Source organism: Curcuma longa, chromosome 4 (assembly GCF_044706935.1).
Source record: "Curcuma longa cultivar G26 ecotype Majalengka, Jawa Barat chromosome 4, ITB_CL_G26_1.1, whole genome shotgun sequence".
Taxonomy (NCBI): domain Eukaryota; kingdom Viridiplantae; phylum Streptophyta; class Magnoliopsida; order Zingiberales; family Zingiberaceae; genus Curcuma; species Curcuma longa.
The window spans coordinates 14,137,628-14,158,755 of NC_133864.1; the positions used below are offsets into that span (position 1 = coordinate 14,137,628).

Here is a 21,128-nt window from a genome sequence, read left to right on the forward strand (position 1 = left end):
ACAAATTTGATATACTTTTATAAACAAAATAACGAAGGATCAAGAGTTTAAAATGGTTCTATAGTTCTTTTCCCAACTTTAAGATGATATTTTTTTAAATCTATTCTTTTATTAGAAGAAAATAAAAATATTTTCCTAACCATTTGAATACTATAATAAGATAATGAGTAATATAAGAAATATTTCGAAAAAAACTAATTGAACAAATCCAATAAACATTTATCAATAGATTATACTGTCTAAAACAAGTTTTTTTATAACAGAGATCATGAGTCTTTGTCATATTATTGTAATTGAGATGGTTAATTTAAACCAATAAATTTATTTTTTCTAATATTTTTTTGAATTAGAATTATCGTTTACATGCGTATATTTTCTCCAAAATAATTTTAAGTTTCTTAAATTGCTCTTTGGTGTCGATTTACCATTTTTTTAAAAAATATTTATTTAACATAATGCATAAAATGCCACAAACAATATAACAATTTAGAATTGTGGTTTGGGAAAATAAAAGGCGAGGGGAATGGTGTCTGCTCTACTTGGGGATGCACTGCGCACGGCTGGATCGAGCATCGGAGGGCAGCGAGGATGCGATGGAGCCGAAGGGCGGCAACGACCGTGCATCCCCGGCCAGCGCAGAGGCATCTGCACCCAACTCAACAGCTGCGCCGGCGCCTGCTCCGCCACTTCCTCCGGAAACCCTAATCGAAGCTCCTCGGAGGAGAACTGGCGGAAACAAGAGAAAAGCCTCGGGTTCAGCCTCCTCCTCCTCCGCGCCCGCGAAGCGCCCGGCCAAGGAGAGGAGTCTCCTCCATCACGTCTTGCCCGTGCATAACGGCCCATGTACTAGAGCGCGGCAATCACCCCTCAAGCACGCGACCGCCGCCGGAAATAGGCCTCAACAGCTTGCTTCGAAGTCCTCGTTGGCGTTGGATGCTGGGGGTAAGGACGCTTTCTCTGCTGATGGCTCGATTAAAGCGGAGGAGGAGGTAGTTCAGGAGCAACTCGTGGATAAGGAGTTCGAAGCCGTTCGATCAAGAGGTGCCAAGGTTCATGCTGTTCCTACTCCTGCTGGTGAGGCCTCTGACCACTAGTGTAGTCGCGGATTTTATGCTTGGCAAACCTCTTGTTGGTAAACCTACGTAATTGATGTTTGGTTCTTAAATTTCTTCGTTTTTTTATTCATCTATTTTGTTTCTTTACTTCCGTTTTTTTTTGTAGTTTTAGAAAAGTTATTTACTTGAAAATGTTTCTGCTTTTCAAACAGCATCCTCAAGATTTTTTGCGATTTCTGCTTTCCGAGGCTTTATATATTCTATAAAATCTCGTGAAGTACTGGTTTCTGCCAATGAACTGCTTTTACCACGACTGGAAATTGCATTGTGTACTGGACTGATAGGAGCATTGTCTACTTTTTGTAGGATGGTTCTCATGGCAGATGGTTCATCCTGTGGAGAAGCATACCCTGCCTTCTTTTTTCGATGGGAAGTCTGAGAACAGGACGCCTGAAGTTTACATGGAGATTAGGAATGCTATCATGAAGAAATTTCATTCTGATCCAGAGACACAGATTGAACTCAAAGATTTTTCTGAGCTCTCCGTTGGAGATATGGATGCTAGGCAAGAGGTCTTCAAGTTCTTGGACCACTGGGGTCTGATAAATTTCCATCCTTTCCCACCAGCTAAATCTGAAGCTATCATAGCTAATGCCTATGATGAAGATAAAACATCGTCTATGGTTGATAAGTTGTATCAATTTGAAACAATTCAGTCATTGCCCCAGATTGCTTCTAAATATGAATCCTTGCTACCTAAGCCACCGTCTTTGCTTCCAGAATCTAGCCTAAGCGATGATTTGGTTAGGCGAGTTGGTGTTGATTACCATTGCAACTCTTGCTCAGCTGATTGCTCTAGAAAGCGTTACCATTGCCAAACACAGGTTAGTGAGTGCTTTTATAGTAGTATTTAGTGATTACTATTACATTTTGATTTCCATCGTCAATGATATTGAGAATCTGTCGATGCAACAATTAGCATGCATTATGAGTTTTATTGTCAATGAGTCTCCCAGAGCTCATATGTCGGGGTTACTTAAGTAAAGAGGAGGAAGCAGTAGATAAAGGAAGTAGTTTCGGTGAGGGAAAGAGAACAAGATCATACTATTTTACTTCTGTCCATTTTCAATCACCCCGTTTGAACTTGGATGGAACCTGAATGAAGAAAGCAATGCTACTTATATCTATTGGAGACTCAAAATTCATCTCTTTCACCTTTGTCGATTCAAGTGGAAATAAAATGGAAATTGCATTAAATTAAATCTCTCTTCTCTCTCTCCTCTACCTGCCAGGTATATCAAGAAATCGACAAATTCATCTCCTTCCCTTTCTGGTTTTCTCCTATTTCCATGTAAACATGCACTTAGGGACTGACTTACAAGGCTTACTACAAAGGAGATGCTTGGTTTTTCTCTAAATCATGTAAATTAATTTTCCTAGAACTTCTTGGTTCTTGCAGTAGCTAAAAGCTCTCTTGCATCTGGTAACATCTTGGCATTCTGATTGCTTGGTGTATCCTAACATATCTAGATTATTGTTTGGAGATATAAATGGAAATTCCTCATTGTTTTGTGTGGCCTCAACCGAAGCGAACATCACAACCTATCTAGATCTTTAATCCAAAATTCCTTAGTTAGACATTGCGTGTGAGATTGAATTCTTGCAGTATATTCAATTATCATTCCAATGTCAATATCATCCACGTAGTCCACTTAAAAGTGTTCTTCATGTAAAGGCTGTGATTAGCACTATATTAATCTCATGCTAAATTTTATGAGCAGAGCTATTGTCCAACTAATGCCTGAGGAGATTGTTTGAAATCATAGACTTCTTTTCAGTTTGCTTGCTTTTCCATTCATCCTGGAACAAGAAAAGTTGGTGGCTGTTTCTAACCTTCTCTTGGAAGTCATCATTTAGAAAAGAACATTCTGTGTCTCTCTGGTGGAGAGGCCAATCGTCAAACTAAATGTAAGAAAATTAAGATGCAAATAGAAGTCATCCTTGTAGCAAGGGAGCAAGCATGACCATATAAATGAGTGTATTCTTTTGCAACCAGGGATGATGATCAATTTGCTAAGTAGTAACTTGAGATGCTGATAGGCTCATTTAAATGTCGACTTTCTTCATCGAATAAATCCGTAACTTTATCATTTTGACTACAAGATTATAGATTTAGATCAACATTCAAGATTTTGAATGCTTGTGATGATGCGTTAGTCAATTTCAGGTGTTAGAGTGTAAGATAAAAAAAAAAGACGTTTAAAGTGTCTGATCTGCAGTTTGTTCAATCTTTTCCAGAACATCGTAAAGCTGTAAGTTCCGAGTTTCTAGAGGAGATGAATAAAAATATGAGGGTTGTAAAGCTTTTGGCTGGCAGACTTCAACTGCTAATGAATATTCTTTGTATTAGTGAAACATTAGGATTGAAAGCAGTAATTATGGAGTGACCGTGCCTAAGACATATTGGCTCCAGTATGCCATTTCACTAATAGCCTATAATGATTTTAAGCAATAAATAAGCACTTGTGCAGATATCCAGTGTCGACCACCATCTAGTTATTTGCCTACTCCTTTTGACTTCCACAATTGATGGAAGATGCAGCTCAGTTGATTTGTAATAACCAACTCATGTATAGTAATTGACTAATTTCCATTTGAGGATCGTTAGCATCCAAATAGCTAGATTGCTTTTGTTGGTTGGTGTCACGCCTCGACTAATCCCACATCAGAAATGGAGGGTAGATAAGGTCAATATTATAACTTGGAATGAAAGTTTTTTGGTTGCATGCTGAACTCTTTAGGCCCAAGTAGAAAGGGTTAACTTTGGCATGGAACCATCTATTGTCCTAGGTCTCACAGAAAATTTTTATATGCAGACTATGTTTGGGTTTTTTGTGTCAAACCATGTGATAAGGTGGGGTCGATCCTTTAGAAGTTTTTGGGTCCTTCGCGTGCAAGACTAAAATGGACTATATGTTCTTGTGACAGTGTAGTAAGGTAGGTTGCACCTTTGGAAGGTTTGTGCTGTTCACATACAAAAGTAAGGTGGTATACTGAGAGGACTCTCTGAGTTCTCTCTGTTTTTGGAGTCTCATGGAGTGTTTCCCCATGAAGGGGAGCCTTGGTACAACGGTAAAGTTGTTGCCGTGTGACTTAGAGATCACGGGTTCGAGTCTCAGAAACAGCTTCTTGCAAAGCAGGGTAAGGCTGTGTATAATAGACCCTTCTCTGGAATTCCGCATTGGCGGGAGCTTTGTGCACCGGACTACCTTTTTATAAGAGTGTTTTCCCATCTAAAGTGAGTGATCGAGTGACAAGATTTTTATAATTCCAATCCTCTTCTTTTGTCAATGATTTTGTTGAATTATACTGAAACATTAAGAACTCTCATGAGTTTCTTAGACTATATTACCTAGGGAGGGTAGATAAAGTATCAGGTTTTGGTTAATCAATGATTATGTTATTGAAATAAAAATTAAATTCCCATCTTACTCAGGCATGAGCCATTAGCTTCCTTCCAAAGGTCCCTTTGACCACCTAAAAATGCTTCAGTTTGCAATAAAAATCTTAACTTATAAGTGATGGATTTGCTACTCTTAAAATTGTTTTATTCTTTTAAGGCAATATATTATTAATGAAGAATGCAAGTATAGGTTCTTTCTATTTGACATCATCCCATCTGTTATTCTGCAGAGACTTGAAAAATGCATTTGATAGACTTGCTACTCTTGAACTAGTTTGTTATTTTAAGGCAATATATTACTAATGAAGAATACAAGTATGAGCTCTTTCTGCTTGGCATCATCCCATCTTCTATTCTGCAAAGAATTGCACCAATGCATCTACTGTAGTCACATTCCTAATGTGTTTGTATTTTCACAGGCAGATTTTGATTTGTGCACTGATTGCTTTAATGATGATAAGTTTGGATCTGGCATGGCACGAGCTGATTTTATTCTGATGGAATCAGCAGAGTTTCCTGGCTTGAATGGTGGAAGTTGGACAGATCAGGAAACATTACTTCTATTAGAAGCCTTAGAGCTTTTCGGGGAGAACTGGAATGAGATTGCGGAGCATGTTGCTACCAAAACCAAAGCTCAATGCATCTTACATTTTCTTCAAATGCCCATTGAGGATTCTTTCATAGAAAATGATGATGTTGCCTATGACAATTACCTAGATAGCAAGGATCACATTACAGAAAATAAAGAACCAACAGCCAAAAGTACTTCTGAGGTGGTGGAAGCAGACAAGAAAGAAACAAATGAATCCTCTCGTGAAGATGCTGTTGGAGTTGAAACCAGTAAACTAGATACTTTTGAGACAGTAGATGAACCTATGACTTCCAAACCAGATACTCTGGTGGATGGAAATACTTGTAATGCTAAAAATTTCCATGAAGGTGAGACCAACTTTGCCATTGATGCACTGAAGGCTGCATTTCAGGCTGTAGGATACTTTCCTGAACAAGGATTGGGTTCATTTGCAGAAGCTGGAAACCCAGTGATGGCACTGGTAAGTCCATGTGTAAATTGACCTGCTGGATGTAATATGATTGTTTCATGTGCTTTTAGATTTTGATCATCAAATGTTCTCTTTGCAGGCAGCATTCTTATCTAGCATTGTTGAACCTGATGCTGTTCTAACCTCTTGCCGCAGTTCTCTTGGAGCCATGTCAGAAGACATGCCTGGCATTCATCTTGCTACCAGGCATTGTTTTGTCCTTGAAGATCCACCAAATGACTGCAAGGACCCACCTACCACTGTGAGGTATTCATCCTGATCAAATATGATTAAAGACTAACTTGACATGATAAAATAAACTTGATACTTATCAAACAAAATTACAGTTCTGTTGCCGAAGCCATCAAGGACTCTAACACGGATGAAAGGAAAATGCAAAGTTTAGATGCCACTAACAAATCCAAAGATGAGGATGTAGCTTCTGTTTCCATAGAGAATGAGAAATCCCTTTCGTTGCAAGATTCCTCAACAACACAAACTGATGAAAAAGCAGCACAGGAGGCTTCTCCTTCAAAGAAAGCACGAAGTCCTGTCCAGAGCTCTGTTGACCAGTCTTTGTCTACAGAGAAATCTTTGGCTGCTAATGCGAATGATGTAGCAGATGCTGGTTTGGCCGTAGCCTCAATGCCAAGTGCTTCCAAAGAAACTGAAGATTTGGCTTCTAAAGAACAAATTGCAAAAGGTCAGGAAGAGAGTAGTGATTCGAAGTTAGTGGAGGAGAAACTAAATAATGTTGACAATTCAGATGATTTAGCTTCAACAGACACAATACCGCAGCAAACAGATTCATCCAAGGGCACAGAAAATACAGATACTTCAGTTGTATTAGAAGGACATGAGCAGATGCAAACAGGGGTTTCAACTAATGGATCCAAAGAAAAAGCAGGTGAATTTAGTACATTTCGGTTTGTTAATCTTATACCTCCATGTGGATTGATTATATTGATTTTCTAGTATGAACCGTTGCAACTATGTTTTCCACTCTTTTTATGCAGTCCACCTGAGCGGATTTTTTGTCATCTGAAAAATTCACCAAGTCACTCAAACACCCAGTGTGCAACTCTCCTAGGTTCCCTTTAGTGCCCTGATCAATGTGAGAAAATGCCTAGCTGGAAACTCTGTTAAGCCCACTCTAATATATGGTGTTTGTTAGGCCTGCACCATTGTGTATTTCTTTTTTCTCTTTTGAGAATTGGCAACAAAACTTTTTCAACATCATCAAATTACTGGATGAAAAGAATATACTTGATTAAATAACACAGGGTGATTGATCAAGGAAAACATTATGGTAGATCTTTAGAGGTCTCTTTTAAAATATAAGATAACATGATGGGACTATCTTATTTATTTAAACAAGTATATGTAGCCTAGGCTCATTTTTGATTTGCTTGAAATTGCAACGCACTGTAGCATAGCCAGATTGTTTAAATGATTCATTGATATCAGGGCTACCTAGCTGACCCTTGTACTTGCATGCATGATGATAGATAGTGGTCATGATGGCTGTCAGGATTATTGAAATGATAGTCCGTGTCTTTTGCAGACGATTGCGAAAGGAATGAGGCAGGCAATGTAGAGAAAAACTCCAACCCAACTGAAATTGAAGATGGCCACAACTTAGATAGGTTAAAACGTGCTGCGATTACTGCACTCTCAGCTGCTGCTGTTAAGGCTAAGCTCCTTGCCAAGCTGGAAGAAGATGAAGTGCGGAGACTCATCTCATTAATTATTGATAAACAGGTACTCAAGGAAATATACATCTTATCTGAATCTCTCTCATGCTAATTTGTGGATCAAATGTCCAAAATATGGATATCATTTATAAGTTAACAATATTCCATTTGCCAATTTGAAGTTATATATTACCTTCAGTTATCAGCGATTTCTCCTGTGCAGCTGCACAAGTTGGAGACAAAATTGTCACTTTTCTCCGACATTGAAAGTGTGGTGTTGCGGATGAGAGAACAGACAGAGAAGGCAAGACACAGACTAATGGTTGAGCGTTCTCAAATTATTGCGGCTAGACTTGGTATGCCCCCTTCCTCTCACAGAGCGAACCAGGCTTCCCTACCAGTGAATCGTGTGGCCATGGGATATGGTCCCGCTGGCCCAAGACCTTTTAACATGGCAACCCAGAAGCAACCACCACCTCTAAGGCGGCCGTGAAGATGGGAATGCAGTTGTTTTTCCATTCTCTTCTGGTAGGTCTATTACTTTTGGTTTTTATTCTCATTATTGTATAAAAAACGCATGTGAAAAAACGCGCTCAGAATATGTTTTTGGTCGGATACTTTTACAAGCTCGAACATTCCTCATTATCTCAATTGTCAACTCATCATCTCAGGGAGTCGAGTATTTTTTTCACCTTTTGCTTTTTGTTCCTTATTTTAAAGCTTTCAGGTCTCCCTGGATGTTGTGTGGTTGGATTATGCTTGTTTCCCGGACAAGGTTCGAATTTGATACCTATCATGCTCACAAGATACTAACGGTTTATTATTATTTTTTCCGCAAGCCGATGACATTAATTTTGCTTGTGTATAGTGTACTTGTATGATCCTTCAGGAGCAGTTAAACTGATGAAAATATTGGCTTGAATGGCTCATCTCATCCATTTTTCTCATACAGTAGGGACATGGAAGTCCAAAAGTTAATTGCTGCCATAGCTCTGCTGGGTTGACAAGATCCCAAATTTTTAACATGGTGAAAGTTAAATGCAGGTTACATTTGGATGATCAGGATCAGTTAAATTATATTTGTTTCTCAATATCTTTAAAGGATTGTATAACTTGAACTACTGCTTTCTTGGATCGATAACATGCTGCTACCCTTCTTCGGGGCTGGAAACTTGGGCCCATCGCTTGTGCAAATCAAAGCTCCATAAAGTAGAACATCCTTTTTTTCATTGATGGTCATTGTAGACAGAAACAGCTGAAGAATGACTTTCCTGTTAGAAACTTTACTTTCTTTTTAAAACTGTGTCAGGAAAGAGGGCAGTACAGCGCCGGAGGATGTCGTAAAGCAGAGGGCGAACTGAAAATGCCCAATCCCTTGACCACTGCTCAATATTCAATTATTTGATGTTTCTCACATCTTGAATTTACTAAGTTGTCATTCCCTTGTTCATTTCTGCTGCATATCTTAATGTCTATAGCCAATGATTAAAACGGTGATGTTTTAGAACTTTGACTTGCTACAGCAATCCTAAATTCCAAATCACGGTCACGCTCTTTGCTTTTTTTATAAAAAGAAACCTTCTTATGATCTTATCTTCCGCACGCTCCATTATTGCTGGTTCAGTGAATCGGCGGTAGGCATGGCAGCAGATCTGGAGAGAGGGCGGTATGTGGTTGTTGTGCTCTTCCTTTGCTGGAGTATGATCGTAGGAATCCGGTCGATCTCAGCAGAGAGGCCTTTCGGATCGTCGACGGCGCAGGCAGGAAGCAACCGCAGTGATCGCATGGAAGACGACAAGCCTCTCCTCGGTCGCCTTGTGACTTCTCTCTCCAAGAATGGCTTTCGCTCGCACACTTGGCCAGTATGAAACACCTTCCCTTCTTCTCTTAACCAAATCGCGTTCTTTTTTTTTTTTCCCCGCTTTGGTTTGAGATTGGAAGTTTGCAAATTTTGGGGTGGCAGGAGCTGGGGCTCGGGTGGAGGGTTGCGCTGGGATCCACAATCGCTTTCGCAGGATCCGCTCTCGGGAGCGTCGGGGGAGTGGGGGGAGGCGGCATCTTTGTGCCCATGCTCACCTTGATCCTTGGTTTCGATCTCAAGAGTTCTGCAGCCATCTCCAAGTGTAAGGAAAGGATAAGAATAGCTATTTCTGCGATTTTAATCACAGTTCCCCTACGCTAGTGAGCTGTTGTCGATTGAAAGATTTTTTTTTTATCGGGCAATTGCTTCCATCAGGTCTTGGTTGATTGACTTATATGGAACTGTTGATGAAAGTCTTCCTTCTCGATTGGTATTTTAGGTATGATCATGGGAGCTGCTGGAGCGACCGTTTACTACAACCTAAGGTTTCGGCATCCCACATTGGATATGCCAATCATTGATTTCGACCTTGCATTACTATTCCAGCCTATGCTTATGTTGGGTATTAGCATTGGCATTGCTTTCAATGTCATCTTTGCAGAATGGATGATCACAATGATCCTCATCATCCTATTCCTTGGTAAAGATTTATATGAATTGTTGAATTGCTGAACTTGGAAACTGAATTTTTTTTCACATTATTAATTTTTCGATCAAAGTTGCTATGTTGCAAAAATTCATCTTACTTTATGAAGATGTTTTGATGTTCATACTCCCCAAGCACTCATTTTCTTGAACTCAATATTTACCTATCTCGCGTTTGTTCTACTTGGAGGTACATCAACCAAGGCATTTCTAAAGGGAATAGAGACCTGGAGAAAGGAATCAGTGCTATTGAAGGTAAATTTAACTTTTACTAGCTTTTCTAACTGCTGAAATTGTTATGGACATTGTGAAAGCTGCAAATTCCTCAGGAAGCAGATTGGCCTATGGCATCATCAAACAAACAAAGAGGTGAGTGACACTTTCTCAAAGCATTAGTTTGTTTTCAGTAATATGTCTTATTGTAAAACTGGGTATGCCATAAACCGGGTATGAGGTGCCTAATACGAAGTGAAATCATGAAGTATATTTTGCACTAACAGATGGACCAGAATTGGAATATCAACCTCTCCCTGGGGTACAGCTTGAGAATGAAAAGCCAACTACCTCATCAAATGGAGGCGTTTCAAGTGTATGCTATTTATTTTTATTGGCTGTTCAAGTAGCATAACAATCAAAGTCAATCTAACTTTGACCTTCCAGGTTCCAATTGGAGAAAATATATACTTAAAAGAATATTTGATGCTTTTGGTTGTGTGGCTTGGATTTCTCATCATTCATATAATCAAGGTAAGGAATTTAGATTAGATTTAAATGAACTTCAAATTGAAAGAGTGAAAATGTTCATTTGGAGCAAAATATCAATTTTAATTCTTTTTTCTCTTGATATTATATGCATCCCTTTTCCTTTGTTTTCCCTTCCACTTTTGAATAATCATGAGGTTTGTGTCTCCATGCAGGACCATACCAAAATATGCTCTGCTGAATATTGGATACTTAATATTATGCAGGTAAGAATAAGATCCTTATCTTTAGTCAGATGAGTATGATCTCTTATCTGGTTTTGGTGACTTGCATCTTGTTGGCAAACAGACATTCATGACATTGTTTGAGAAGCTTCATGATATCCTTTGTTGAGGAATTTAAAGATTGAATATTTAGCCATGTCACAGTGCAAAAATGAAAGGGTTTTAGATAGTCTTTGCTGTTCCTTTTCTCAGGGAAAAAGAATTCCATGACAAAATAGAATACTATCAGATACATTCTGAAACGTAAGAAAATAGGGGAATGACAAGCATTACTAGGCTGTGGACTTTACATCAGCATAATTCATATAGCCTATATGAAAAACCTATATGATATAGGTTTTGAGAAATTCGTATTTTCAATCCTTTAATAGAATAAACACACAAATTTCAGAATATTGAGAGGTTTATGCTGGAAATATGAACTCAAAGTAAAAGAGCTGATTTTACAATATTTTTTTGTTTCGTTTAAAATGATTTTGCTAGGTGCTAAGGTTGTTTTTATTTTATTTTATTTTATTTTTATGTGAAGGTGCCAATTGCTGCTTCATTGACACTTTATGAAGCCATCTGTCTTTACAAAGGAAAGAAAACAATTGCCTCTACAGGCAAACAAGACATGAACTGGAGATGCTACCACCTCATCTTTTGTTGTTTCTGGGGAATAATAGCTGGAATTGTTGGAGGCCTTCTTGGGCTTGGAGGGGGGTTCATATTAGGACCCTTATTTATTGAAATGGGCGTTCCTCCACAGGTTCTTGTCTTTCCCTTTAATTTGGTAGGATTAATGGAAAGTTTGTTATGTTTGTTAGTGTTGGTCATGAAGTGTACCTATGACATGACGCTGGACATACATTTAGTGAAAAGTCAATTGGGCAACTTGAATATGGTGCTAAATTTGAAGACACTCAACATGAGCTAATGATACTTGTTTGGAATTTTTTGATGTGCAGATTTCTATAACAATGTAATTACTCTGAAAATTGACATGAACAATTTCTCTAATAATGACCTTTTTTTAAATGCAATACCTAGTTTAAAAGTTTTGCTCTGGGAGATCTATACAAGCATGTCATAGGCTTTGAAAAGTGAATGAATTATGCATCTGATCAATCTCTCTTCTTAATATTATTTGGATTGATACTATGATACTTTGATTTTGGAACTTTTTAATTGAACAAATCGAATTGATAAAATATCAATTAATTTAATTTTTGATCAAATTAATCAAAATAATTAAATTTTAAATATTATAATTAATTAATTAATGAAGATTTATAAATTTACTTATTAAGAATTTATAAATTATTTTTTAATAATTTAATTTATTTAATTTAATTGAATAAAAATTTTAAAATCGAAATTGGATGGAATTAACTCGAATTAATTAATTTTTTTTTAAAATAATTGAAATTTTAAAATAATCTAATCGAATTTTCGTTCGACGAGGTAGATTTATTCGGTGTAACAGAATGTTTGCTCGTCTTATTTATGTCTATATAAAGGATGATTATGTTCTCCTAAGAGATCATAGTTCTCATGCTGCTGCAAGTTGTAAGAATCGGCTAGCTAAGTTGAGGTAATATTATTTTCCCTTGTGTCATTCAAGTTATACGCTCTCTTTTCCCATCTAACTACAATTTTTGGGGGATAATGTTGCAATAAATAAAATTCAATACTTAATCATGACAAATCTGATCATATGAATTGCCAATCCCTAATCATCTTATCAAGATACAGTAGTTCCAAATACATGCGAACTTGATACTTATGTGATAGAATATTCTAAGCAAAGTTCCAAAAAGCATTTCATATATTTTTTAAAAGAAATTGATATTATTGACATGATAAAATGTTATCAACACAGTGCAAAAATAATGAAACTAAAATCTTGTAGGTATTAATATACCTTCAAACTAGTATTCTAGTTTGATAAACTTATAAATTCATATAAATATATAGAGACAAGATAAATTGTAGATGAAACATTATATATACATCAATCTTTACAAACTTATTTGTACCAAGTTAAAGATGATACCAAACATAGGCAAATTGAATAATTGCATATACATAAAACAAATTAGCGAGGACAATTTTGTGACCACATGAGTTCCTTCTCAAAGCTATAATTTCTAGAATTGTCATGATTTACCTTATTCACTTGTTCTGAAGATGAGTAAGATGACATAGAAAGTAAATTTTCAGTTTCCTCAATACCTTCTGGAATACAGACTCTTTTATTTTTCATTTTAGCCTTTCTCATACCTTGTAATTTATACTCAACTTCCTTCATCGTAGGTCTTTCCACACCTTTTAAACTCAAACATATTTTTATCAAGTTACTGATTGCAAGAAGCTCTTGCTCTGTTACTTCTTGCAAAACATGATCTTCTACAAGATCAAATAACATGTTCTCTCTTGTTGCTTGAAGGAAATTCATTGTTAGATTTTGTCGCAAACCACTTTCAGTCAAGTAAGAAGGTTTCTTTCCGGTTAACATCTCAAGAAGGATAACTCCAAAACTATAGACATCACTCTTCTCTGTCAATTGACTAGTTTGATAATACTCTGGATCTAAGTATCCAAAGGTACCATGTACTGCAGTAACAACGTGTGTTTGATCCAAAGGAATAAATCTTGATGCTCCAAAATCTGATACTTTTGCCCTAAAAGTATCATCTAAAAGGATATTTGATGACTTGACGTCTCTATGAAAAATAGATATAGAGGCAGCTGAGTGTAGATAAGCAAGTGCTCCTGCAGATTCTGTGGCAATTCTGAGACGATCATCCCATGATAATTTAGATTCACCTTCTGAAACATGAAGATGTTCTGAAAGAGTACCATTGGAGATAAATTCATAAATCAATAAAGGAACATCAGTTTCCAGGCAACATCCTAATAGCTTGACCACATTTCTATGGCTAATCTGAGAAAGAACTGCAACCTCATTTATGAATTGATCAATCTCACTTCTTTTAATAATTTTTGATTTTTTTATGGCAACCACCTGTTGATCTGATAGAATTCCTTTGTAGACCGTTCCATGCCCTCCCCTTCCAAGTATTCTAGTTTCATCAAAATTATTTGTTGCCTTTTCCATTTCTTCTAAAGAAAATATATTTATTTTCTCATTAGCATGCTCACTTGTCAAGATTAGTTGTTGAAGCAATAAACCATGATTCTCATGAAAGTTCCTTTGTCTTATTTTTTTTTCAATATGGGACTTCCATTTTCTGCTCAGGATGACCCATGTTATGCATAAAAACAAGAGGCCTGTTCCAATGCTTGCACCAAGGAGAACCCCTGCATGATATATATATATATCAATATAAACTTCATAATTTCTATGTCAACCAGAATAGCCTTTTTCTATTGATGTATAATCACATATATCTATGTATTCATTTCATTTTTGTGTTGTATTTTATTTTAATTTATTTTATCATATAATGACATAAAATATTAATAAAAAAATTAATGCATTCTACTTATAAGTTGAGGTCTTACCTAATAAAAGAATCTTCTTGCTCCTCCCCGAGTATGGTTTATGATCTTCTGATGGTACCAAGCATAAAAAGTGTCAATTCTCACATCTAAGTTATATATGATGTATTACTAAATTTGCACATATAAAAGAATAGTTCAAAATTTTATGCAAGAAAGGCTAATACATAAGTAAAAAATTCAAATATTACTGAAAACTATAAATATTTTAAAAGAGCAGGGACAATGATCAATTCTAAAGTATTATCCTTGTGTAATTAAATATTATGTATGTTATTTAATATCTATATTTTGTTCTTTCACGTACCTAAAATTCACATAACATGCATGCGTGTCTTAGAAATAGTTGAAAAGGATGCTTTCAATTAATACCTTGGCATCCATCATGGAGGTAAGGATTTCCAATGTAGCCATTTGAGCAGTTGCATCGATAACCCATATCTTCATTATTTCCAGTATCATTCACATCCAAACATATGGTGTGTTCATGGAAACATGCGTAAGTGTCGATTTCTCTTGTAGCATCATTGCAGGATTTGTGGTCTACTACCCAATTCATGATCCTATTCTCTTTCAAGGAAGTGAAAGGTGAATGTCTATAGAAATAGTAGTAACCATAATAATTATCAGGCGGAATATTATACTCTAGTTGCCCTTCCTGCACTGAAATTTTGCTCACTATATAATAGTCTTCGAATAGGAGAGTTGGAGGGTGGGAGGTCTCGTTGCATGTTAGAGCAAAGCCTTCGCCCCGGTAACAACCCTTTTCTATCCCAAAGGGAAAGAAAATTGTAACGTTTCCACATTTTGTTTTACAATTTTTGTCTGGATCTAATGTAAAATTTTTACCTGTCAGACACACACAAGTGATGATTAGCTCTAATGTCTATGAATTTTATAACATTATGCACCATTAAATTATTCAATTCAATTCAATTAATTAACATGTATACTTTGCAAGAAAATAAAACATACCTAATTGGCAGCCGTTAAGTAGATAGGGATTGCCAACATAATTTAAAGAACATCGACAAATATAACCAACGGTTTCATTCAAGTAGAATGAATCTTCAAGAATGACATTGTAGCATTCACTTTTTGGACTACGACATGCATAAGTGTCTTTGCTCTTCATAGCCTCTTTGCATGTGGAATTATCATTGATGTACCAAGCGAGGGAGGCCATCATTCCAGTTCTATTCTTGTAATTTGCAAAGTTGTGGAGGTCATCATAATTATAAGACTCCCCATCGTATATGAAAGCTATGACGCTAGAGGTACTATTGTCCATCATAGTATGCTCATTCTCATTCTCATCAAGTCGAGTTAAGTTAATAGCCCATGAAATCTGGTTAGATTTCACATTACGCAAATTCATTCTGCAATATCCATTGCCGGACTTATATCCATGGTCTATAGTTGAAGTATTGGTAGTGGAGCATATTGTAGAACAAACATCTATATCACCAGTGGAAACAACATCAACAATATTGGCAGTAGCATTACAACCGGCCACATACAAATTGTTATAGCTCACATATTCATATGGTCTTTCAAAGTAAATAGAACGTAAGTTAAAAGAGAGAGGCAAATTCTTAAGATTGATCAATGTTGTATTGCTGTGTGAATCCGCATTCAACGTGACATATGGTGATTCTATGTAAACTACGCCCTTCTCTATGTCAAAATTCCGTACTTGAATAGTGTCATCCCCTAAGAGTAACCTTGGAGGATCAAAGTTAGATGCACATGTAAGATTAAATCCAACAGCATAGAAACAACCATGGCTAATGCCAAAAGGATACTCAATCTTTATATCACCGCATGTTTCAGAACAGTTGGAAGGAAGAGTAAAATTCTGATTTTCCATTGTCCAACTAGTGGAACTACCCTCCAATGATATCAATAATGTAGTTAGTAGCAGCAATATGTCGGCGAATCCCATTTTATTGTCCTACAAAACAGCTATCAATAAAAGTACATATATAATGAATTAATAGAATTAAACGATTGATAATATATAATATGTAAACCAAGTGCTCCAAAAGAAAACACATAATTCATGTACAAGGATAATCTTGTACCTAGTTGATTGTACATAATTGATCATGAGGTTGCAATATGTTTATTCTCTTCTTCCAAAAACGGAGTACCCGTGCTCTTGTGATGAATTTAATTAATTTGGTTGGAAAACATTTTAGAAAAAAAATCAAGAATTGGAAAATGCAATGAATGTTTGAGAAATTAGAAAAAAAAAGTTGTTTTTATTTTTTTTAGAACCAAATAATAAGTTTATCTCATCTTCTCACTAATTCATAAGTTATTTAATTCACATTATTTTTTCAACTACTTTTAAATACTTTTAAATCACTTTTTTTTTTCAAACTACCCATTCAAAATATCTCCAAACAGCTAAACAAACTTATTAAAGGAATAAGCCATTTTGATTTGATTCTATTTACATGTACTAAAGACAGTCTTAAAGCAAATAAATATTTATTGGTTAAGACACTGAGGAGGAAGGAGAAAGTACTAACCTCTGCTATTTTAGATATCAAACTTGGCAGCCAAGTCACTTGGTTGATTAAGGCTCTCTTTTCTTCTCTAACCAAAGCACAATCATCCTGTGAGATATAGGTTCTTTATATAGAGAGAGTCTTGTGCTCCATAGAATTCATATTGGCCACGGAATAAGAATTATGCAATTTAGAAAATGAGTTAATTTTTAGAGTTGACTGACTTATAGAGTTGTAGAGTTGACTGACTTATAAAGTAATACAATTCAGAAAATGTTGTTGCCATCAAAAGCTTTCATGTTTGCTTTCTTTAAGGCCTTTTGTTTCTCTAACCAAAGCACAATCATCCTGTGTGATATAGGTTCTTTATATAGAGAGAGTCTAGCTTGTGCTCGATATATCCATAGAATTCATATTGGCCACGGAATAAGAATTATGCATTTTATGGCAAATGAAATAATAATATATTATCAAAATTAAGTTCAAAGGTATGTAAAATGATCGCTGTCGTTACAATTAAAGAAATTAATATACAATTCTATAGAATTTTTTTTCCTTCCGTCAAATCATTATTTTAGTCTTATCATGTCATATATGTTAGTTCAATCTTAATTATACGCTTCATGTACAATTCAATGTGCATAACAGTGGAATTTCAGTCATATATTTTTCATTTTTTCATAAAAGAATACTTCAATGTTATTTTGAGAGGCTTGTTTTATAGAGATGACTGACTTAGAACTATAAATGTTGCTAAAGTTAATTATATATATTATATTTGGAGCATATTCAATTTAGATATCATTTTCACACTTGCTCCATACCTCCACTGTAAATTATTATCATTATAAAAATAAGTCTTCTCCTAATAAAAGAAAGTCTGTACAATCAGTATTGTTTCCATCAAATAAATAGTGAATTCCACACGGAAGTTGATTTCCTTATTGACTCTTGATATTCACATACGTTATTCAATGTATTTATAAATATGATGGTACATCATGCTTAATTTTCCACATAAGAATAGTCAGATGTTCTTCTTTTGATAGGTTAGTTTTGAAGAGTTTAACTGACTTGTGAACTAATACAATAGAAAATGCAGTAGAGGTTAAAGCTCTCATTTTCAGCACCACTATTAGTTGCTAGATTTGTGGCTGTTGTTTGGCCAACAAGAAGCCTCTCACAATCATATGAAAAAAGAGAGGAAAAAGGGCATCACAAGTATATTCAAAAGTCTAACAATAATTTAGAACTGGTCAAATCAGTTGCATATATATCACATTCAATGTCAATTTGGATTAAGTTCGTCGAATTGATCCATCCCATCAACTAATTTAAGTAGATTGAGTTAAATTTTATCAATCCATTTTAAATTGTATTCAGGTAGGCTGACCTACTTAAATCCGCAATCCACATGGGTCGGTCGTGGTGGATTTGGAGTGAAAAATTTTATATTTTTTATAAAATTTAAAATTAAAGTAGAAAACTTAATAAACTAGTGGATCTAATCTGTGTAAATCGTAATCCAAATTTAAAATTTTCAACTTGACTCATTTAAACTATAATTCAAATTTAAAATTTTAATATTTTTTGACAGACCCGTGCATTGACTGACCTAATTGATAAGTCGTATTGAATTGAATTGGAGGTTTTTTAATCCGCTAAGTTGGCAAGTTAGCCCATTTCGCTCCACCATATAATAAATTTTTGACGGATTAATTTGTCCCATCATAAATTAATCCATTTGATCTGTTTGATAATAAATAAAAAAGAGACGTTCATTCCAATAAAAAAGTAACCTTTTAAATTTTGGCCATTTTTATACCCCTATTATTCATGGGTCATTCGTCAATTGATAAAGAAGAATTTATGGGAGATAAAGTGTGCAAGATCGAATAGATGGATAAGAAAGTTAATGTTGAAATATTATCTAGGTATATCTTTTTATTTTAATAATTCACTACAAAAATTAACGGAAATAGCGACGGACCAATTCCGTCGCTATTCGGTCGCTAACCGAGGTTAACGACCGATTAGCGACGGAAATCGACCGTCGCAAAAAATTCGGTCGCTGACGTCATCTTAGCGACGGAATTTAAAATTCCGTCGCTAATTAGCGACGGAATTAAAATTCCGTCGCTAAATTTAGAGACGGAATTAATTTCCGTCGCTAGTTAATAGCGACGGAATTTAAAATTCCGTCTCTAAATATTAGCTACGGAATTAAAATTCCGTCTCTAAATTTAGCGACGGAATTTAAATTCCGTCGCTAATTAGCGACGGAATTTTAAATTCCGTCTCTAATTTAAAGGGAAAAAATAAAAAAAAAAAAAAAAAAATCATTTTTAGCGACGGAATTTTAATTCCGTCGCTAATTTAAAGAAAAAAAAAAATTAAAAAAATATTTTTAGCGACGGAATTTTAATTCCGTCGCTAATTTAAAGAAAAAAAAATTTAAAAAAAATATTTTTAGCGACGGAATTTTAATTCCGTCGCTAATTTAAAGAAAAAAAAATTAAAAAAAAATATTTTTAGCCTAATAATTTTAATTCCGTCGCTAATAATTTATTTAAAAAAAAAAAAAAAAAAAATTAAAAAATCATTTTTAAAAAACGGAAATAAATTTATTTCCGATCCTAATAATTTATTTAAAAAAAATTAAAAAAAAACCTAATAATTTATCATTCCGTCGCTAATAATTTATTTTTTTATATATTTTAATTTTGTTTTTGAATTTCCTGTTTGTATAACAGTAATACATTAATAACCCAATAATAATAAAACAAAATACTAATACAATATTTGAATACACGACATGTCAATATATCTGAATACAATATTAATACAATCTGAATACAATAATATCTGAATACAACACAAATCTTTAGATACACTGATCCTACAAAATACAATAATATATCAAAAACTTATCTAAACAAGCCCAACCAAAAGAGAAGATCCTACAAAAAGACAATAAAAATAGGTTAGTAATAATTTAATTATAACAACCTATTTGAAAAATGCGCATTTGAATACAATATCTGAATACAATATCTAAATATAAAATCTTACAAAAACGAGCCCAGCAGTTATAACATACCTTGCAGACAGCTATTGATCCACATCAAACATTAAATTTATATACTGCAATGTCGACCATTAAATTTATATACAGCAGTTATATAAGTCTTTCTGAAAGATGAAATATTAATAGATGAATAAGCAATACCTGCATAAAACATCAATAGATAATTCCATTAGTTTGAAGTGATAGATAATTCCAAAGCCTGCTGGTAATGATGACCAAAATATATAATTCTAAACTTTCTTAAAAAATGAAAAATTAATGATGCAGACAATGATAATTATAGGCTTATAAGTTCAACAGAAGTAGAAAAAAGATAGTCATATTTTAAAGGGCAAATAACTTAACATGGAATCCGAAGTTGATATAATCATCCAACTAGCACATTCCATATAAAATCTAAGAAATAGATATAATGCAAAGCACATAACATTTATAATGCATTTTATTGATCCAACTAGCACATTCCATATAAAAGAAAATTTACAAGTTAACCTAAATAATACATAGAATACGGTTCTTGTTTGTCTATTTACAAAAATAGTTTAATCAAATCAACATCAATTTCAATGTGATTCCCAATTAACAACTTGCCTAATCCTTATATAGCCGTAAGTAGACACTATAAATTCCTTACTGCATAACCAAATGCATCCACATAAGTGGCTTGTGCAGAGGCTTTTTAATATAACTGCTCTTATGCATTTTGTTAGCAAAAAATAAAGATATAATGCAATATTCCCCTTGGACAGAAATGATTTTTTCTCTTTATCATATATCAGAAACTCCTACTTGCATAACATTTCCCCAATCTTTTTGTAAGCTAACCTTCTCTAAAACTGCTATTTGTAAGCTGTTTCCATGGTCTTAGAAATATTTGTTTGTTTCAGACTGGGCATGTGACAAAATCAGGAGATATTGCTGGGCCTCGAATGTTGGAGCACATAGTGGATGGTGTTTTCTATACGGAGGTTTGTATCATTTACTCTAGCACCCAACAAAAAAAACAGAGAGAACCTCAACAGTTTACCATAAAAGGAATCCATAAAATCTATTAGATACATGCAAAAATGAAAATATATAACTATCATAGTGCCACATAAATATTTACCATAAAGCGAGCGGCCGGAGCTGAGAACGCCGGATTTGGAGAGGAGAACGCCGGGAATAGAAGGCCGGAGCTGGAGCCGCGCACGCCGGGAAGAGGAGGCCGGAGCTGGAGCTAAGAACGCCGGAGAGGAGAGGAGAACTGTGGGGGAGAGAGGGCAGAGAGCCG

The 21,128-nt window shown here is 35.1% G+C and overlaps 3 protein-coding genes and 1 long non-coding RNA gene across 5 annotated transcripts; 2 read left to right on the top strand and 2 right to left on the bottom strand.

Annotated features, from left to right (window-relative positions):
* Nucleotides 1–554: 554 nt before the first annotated feature.
* On the top strand, nt 555–7,894 carry LOC141828626 (SWI/SNF complex subunit SWI3D). Its single transcript, XM_074716085.1, has 7 exons — nt 555–1,074; nt 1,422–1,939; nt 4,938–5,570; nt 5,659–5,825; nt 5,906–6,465; nt 7,123–7,319; nt 7,476–7,894. The coding sequence occupies exons 1-7, from the start codon at nt 594–596 to the stop codon at nt 7,743–7,745; spliced, it is 2,826 nt and encodes a 941-aa protein (XP_074572186.1). The 5' UTR covers nt 555–593; the 3' UTR covers nt 7,746–7,894.
* A 916-nt stretch (nt 7,895–8,810) lies between these two features.
* LOC141828627 (sulfite exporter TauE/SafE family protein 3-like) lies at nt 8,811–11,822 on the top strand. The gene is made up of 9 exons (XM_074716086.1): nt 8,811–9,114; nt 9,216–9,375; nt 9,553–9,753; nt 9,949–10,013; nt 10,088–10,127; nt 10,259–10,347; nt 10,419–10,505; nt 10,676–10,726; nt 11,274–11,822. The coding sequence occupies exons 1-9, from the start codon at nt 8,893–8,895 to the stop codon at nt 11,661–11,663; spliced, it is 1,305 nt and encodes a 434-aa protein (XP_074572187.1). The 5' UTR covers nt 8,811–8,892; the 3' UTR covers nt 11,664–11,822.
* A 991-nt stretch (nt 11,823–12,813) lies between these two features.
* On the bottom strand, nt 12,814–16,196 carry LOC141828628 (wall-associated receptor kinase 5-like). Its single transcript, XM_074716088.1, has 4 exons — nt 15,227–16,196; nt 14,624–15,100; nt 14,255–14,302; nt 12,814–14,050 (listed from the first exon to the last, which is right to left on the bottom strand). The coding sequence occupies exons 1-4, from the start codon at nt 16,194–16,196 to the stop codon at nt 12,825–12,827; spliced, it is 2,721 nt and encodes a 906-aa protein (XP_074572189.1). The 3' UTR covers nt 12,814–12,824.
* A 3,395-nt stretch (nt 16,197–19,591) lies between these two features.
* LOC141828629 (uncharacterized) lies at nt 19,592–21,128 on the bottom strand. Of its 2 annotated transcripts, none has more exons than XR_012601786.1 (3): nt 20,964–21,128; nt 19,868–20,054; nt 19,592–19,727 (listed from the first exon to the last, which is right to left on the bottom strand). It is a non-coding gene; the product is annotated as an uncharacterized LOC141828629 (long non-coding RNA). The 2 variants fall into 2 exon arrangements; XR_012601785.1 differs by having other exon boundaries at nt 19,868–20,057.

Bases quoted from the DNA above. Each gene is read 5' to 3' on its own strand.
- LOC141828626 (XM_074716085.1), top strand. From the start codon at position 594: ATGGAGCCGAAGGGCGGCAACGACCGTGCATCCCCGGCCAGCGCAGAG. The intron at 1,075-1,421 runs GTGAGGCCTCTG...TACTTTTTGTAG, and splicing joins TGCTGTTCCTACTCCTGCTG to GATGGTTCTCATGGCAGATG. The intron at 5,571-5,658 runs GTAAGTCCATGT...TTCTCTTTGCAG, and splicing joins GAAACCCAGTGATGGCACTG to GCAGCATTCTTATCTAGCAT.
- LOC141828627 (XM_074716086.1), top strand. From the start codon at position 8,893: ATGGCAGCAGATCTGGAGAGAGGGCGGTATGTGGTTGTTGTGCTCTTC. The intron at 9,754-9,948 runs GTAAAGATTTAT...TTCTACTTGGAG, and splicing joins CCTCATCATCCTATTCCTTG to GTACATCAACCAAGGCATTT. The intron at 10,128-10,258 runs GTGAGTGACACT...TTGCACTAACAG, and splicing joins ATCATCAAACAAACAAAGAG to ATGGACCAGAATTGGAATAT.
- LOC141828628 (XM_074716088.1), bottom strand. From the start codon at position 16,196: ATGGGATTCGCCGACATATTGCTGCTACTAACTACATTATTGATATCA. The intron at 15,101-15,226 runs GTATGTTTTATT...TGTGTCTGACAG, and splicing joins ACTTAACGGCTGCCAATTAG to GTAAAAATTTTACATTAGAT. The intron at 14,303-14,623 runs GTATTAATTGAA...TGGTACCATCAG, and splicing joins CCTCCATGATGGATGCCAAG to AAGATCATAAACCATACTCG.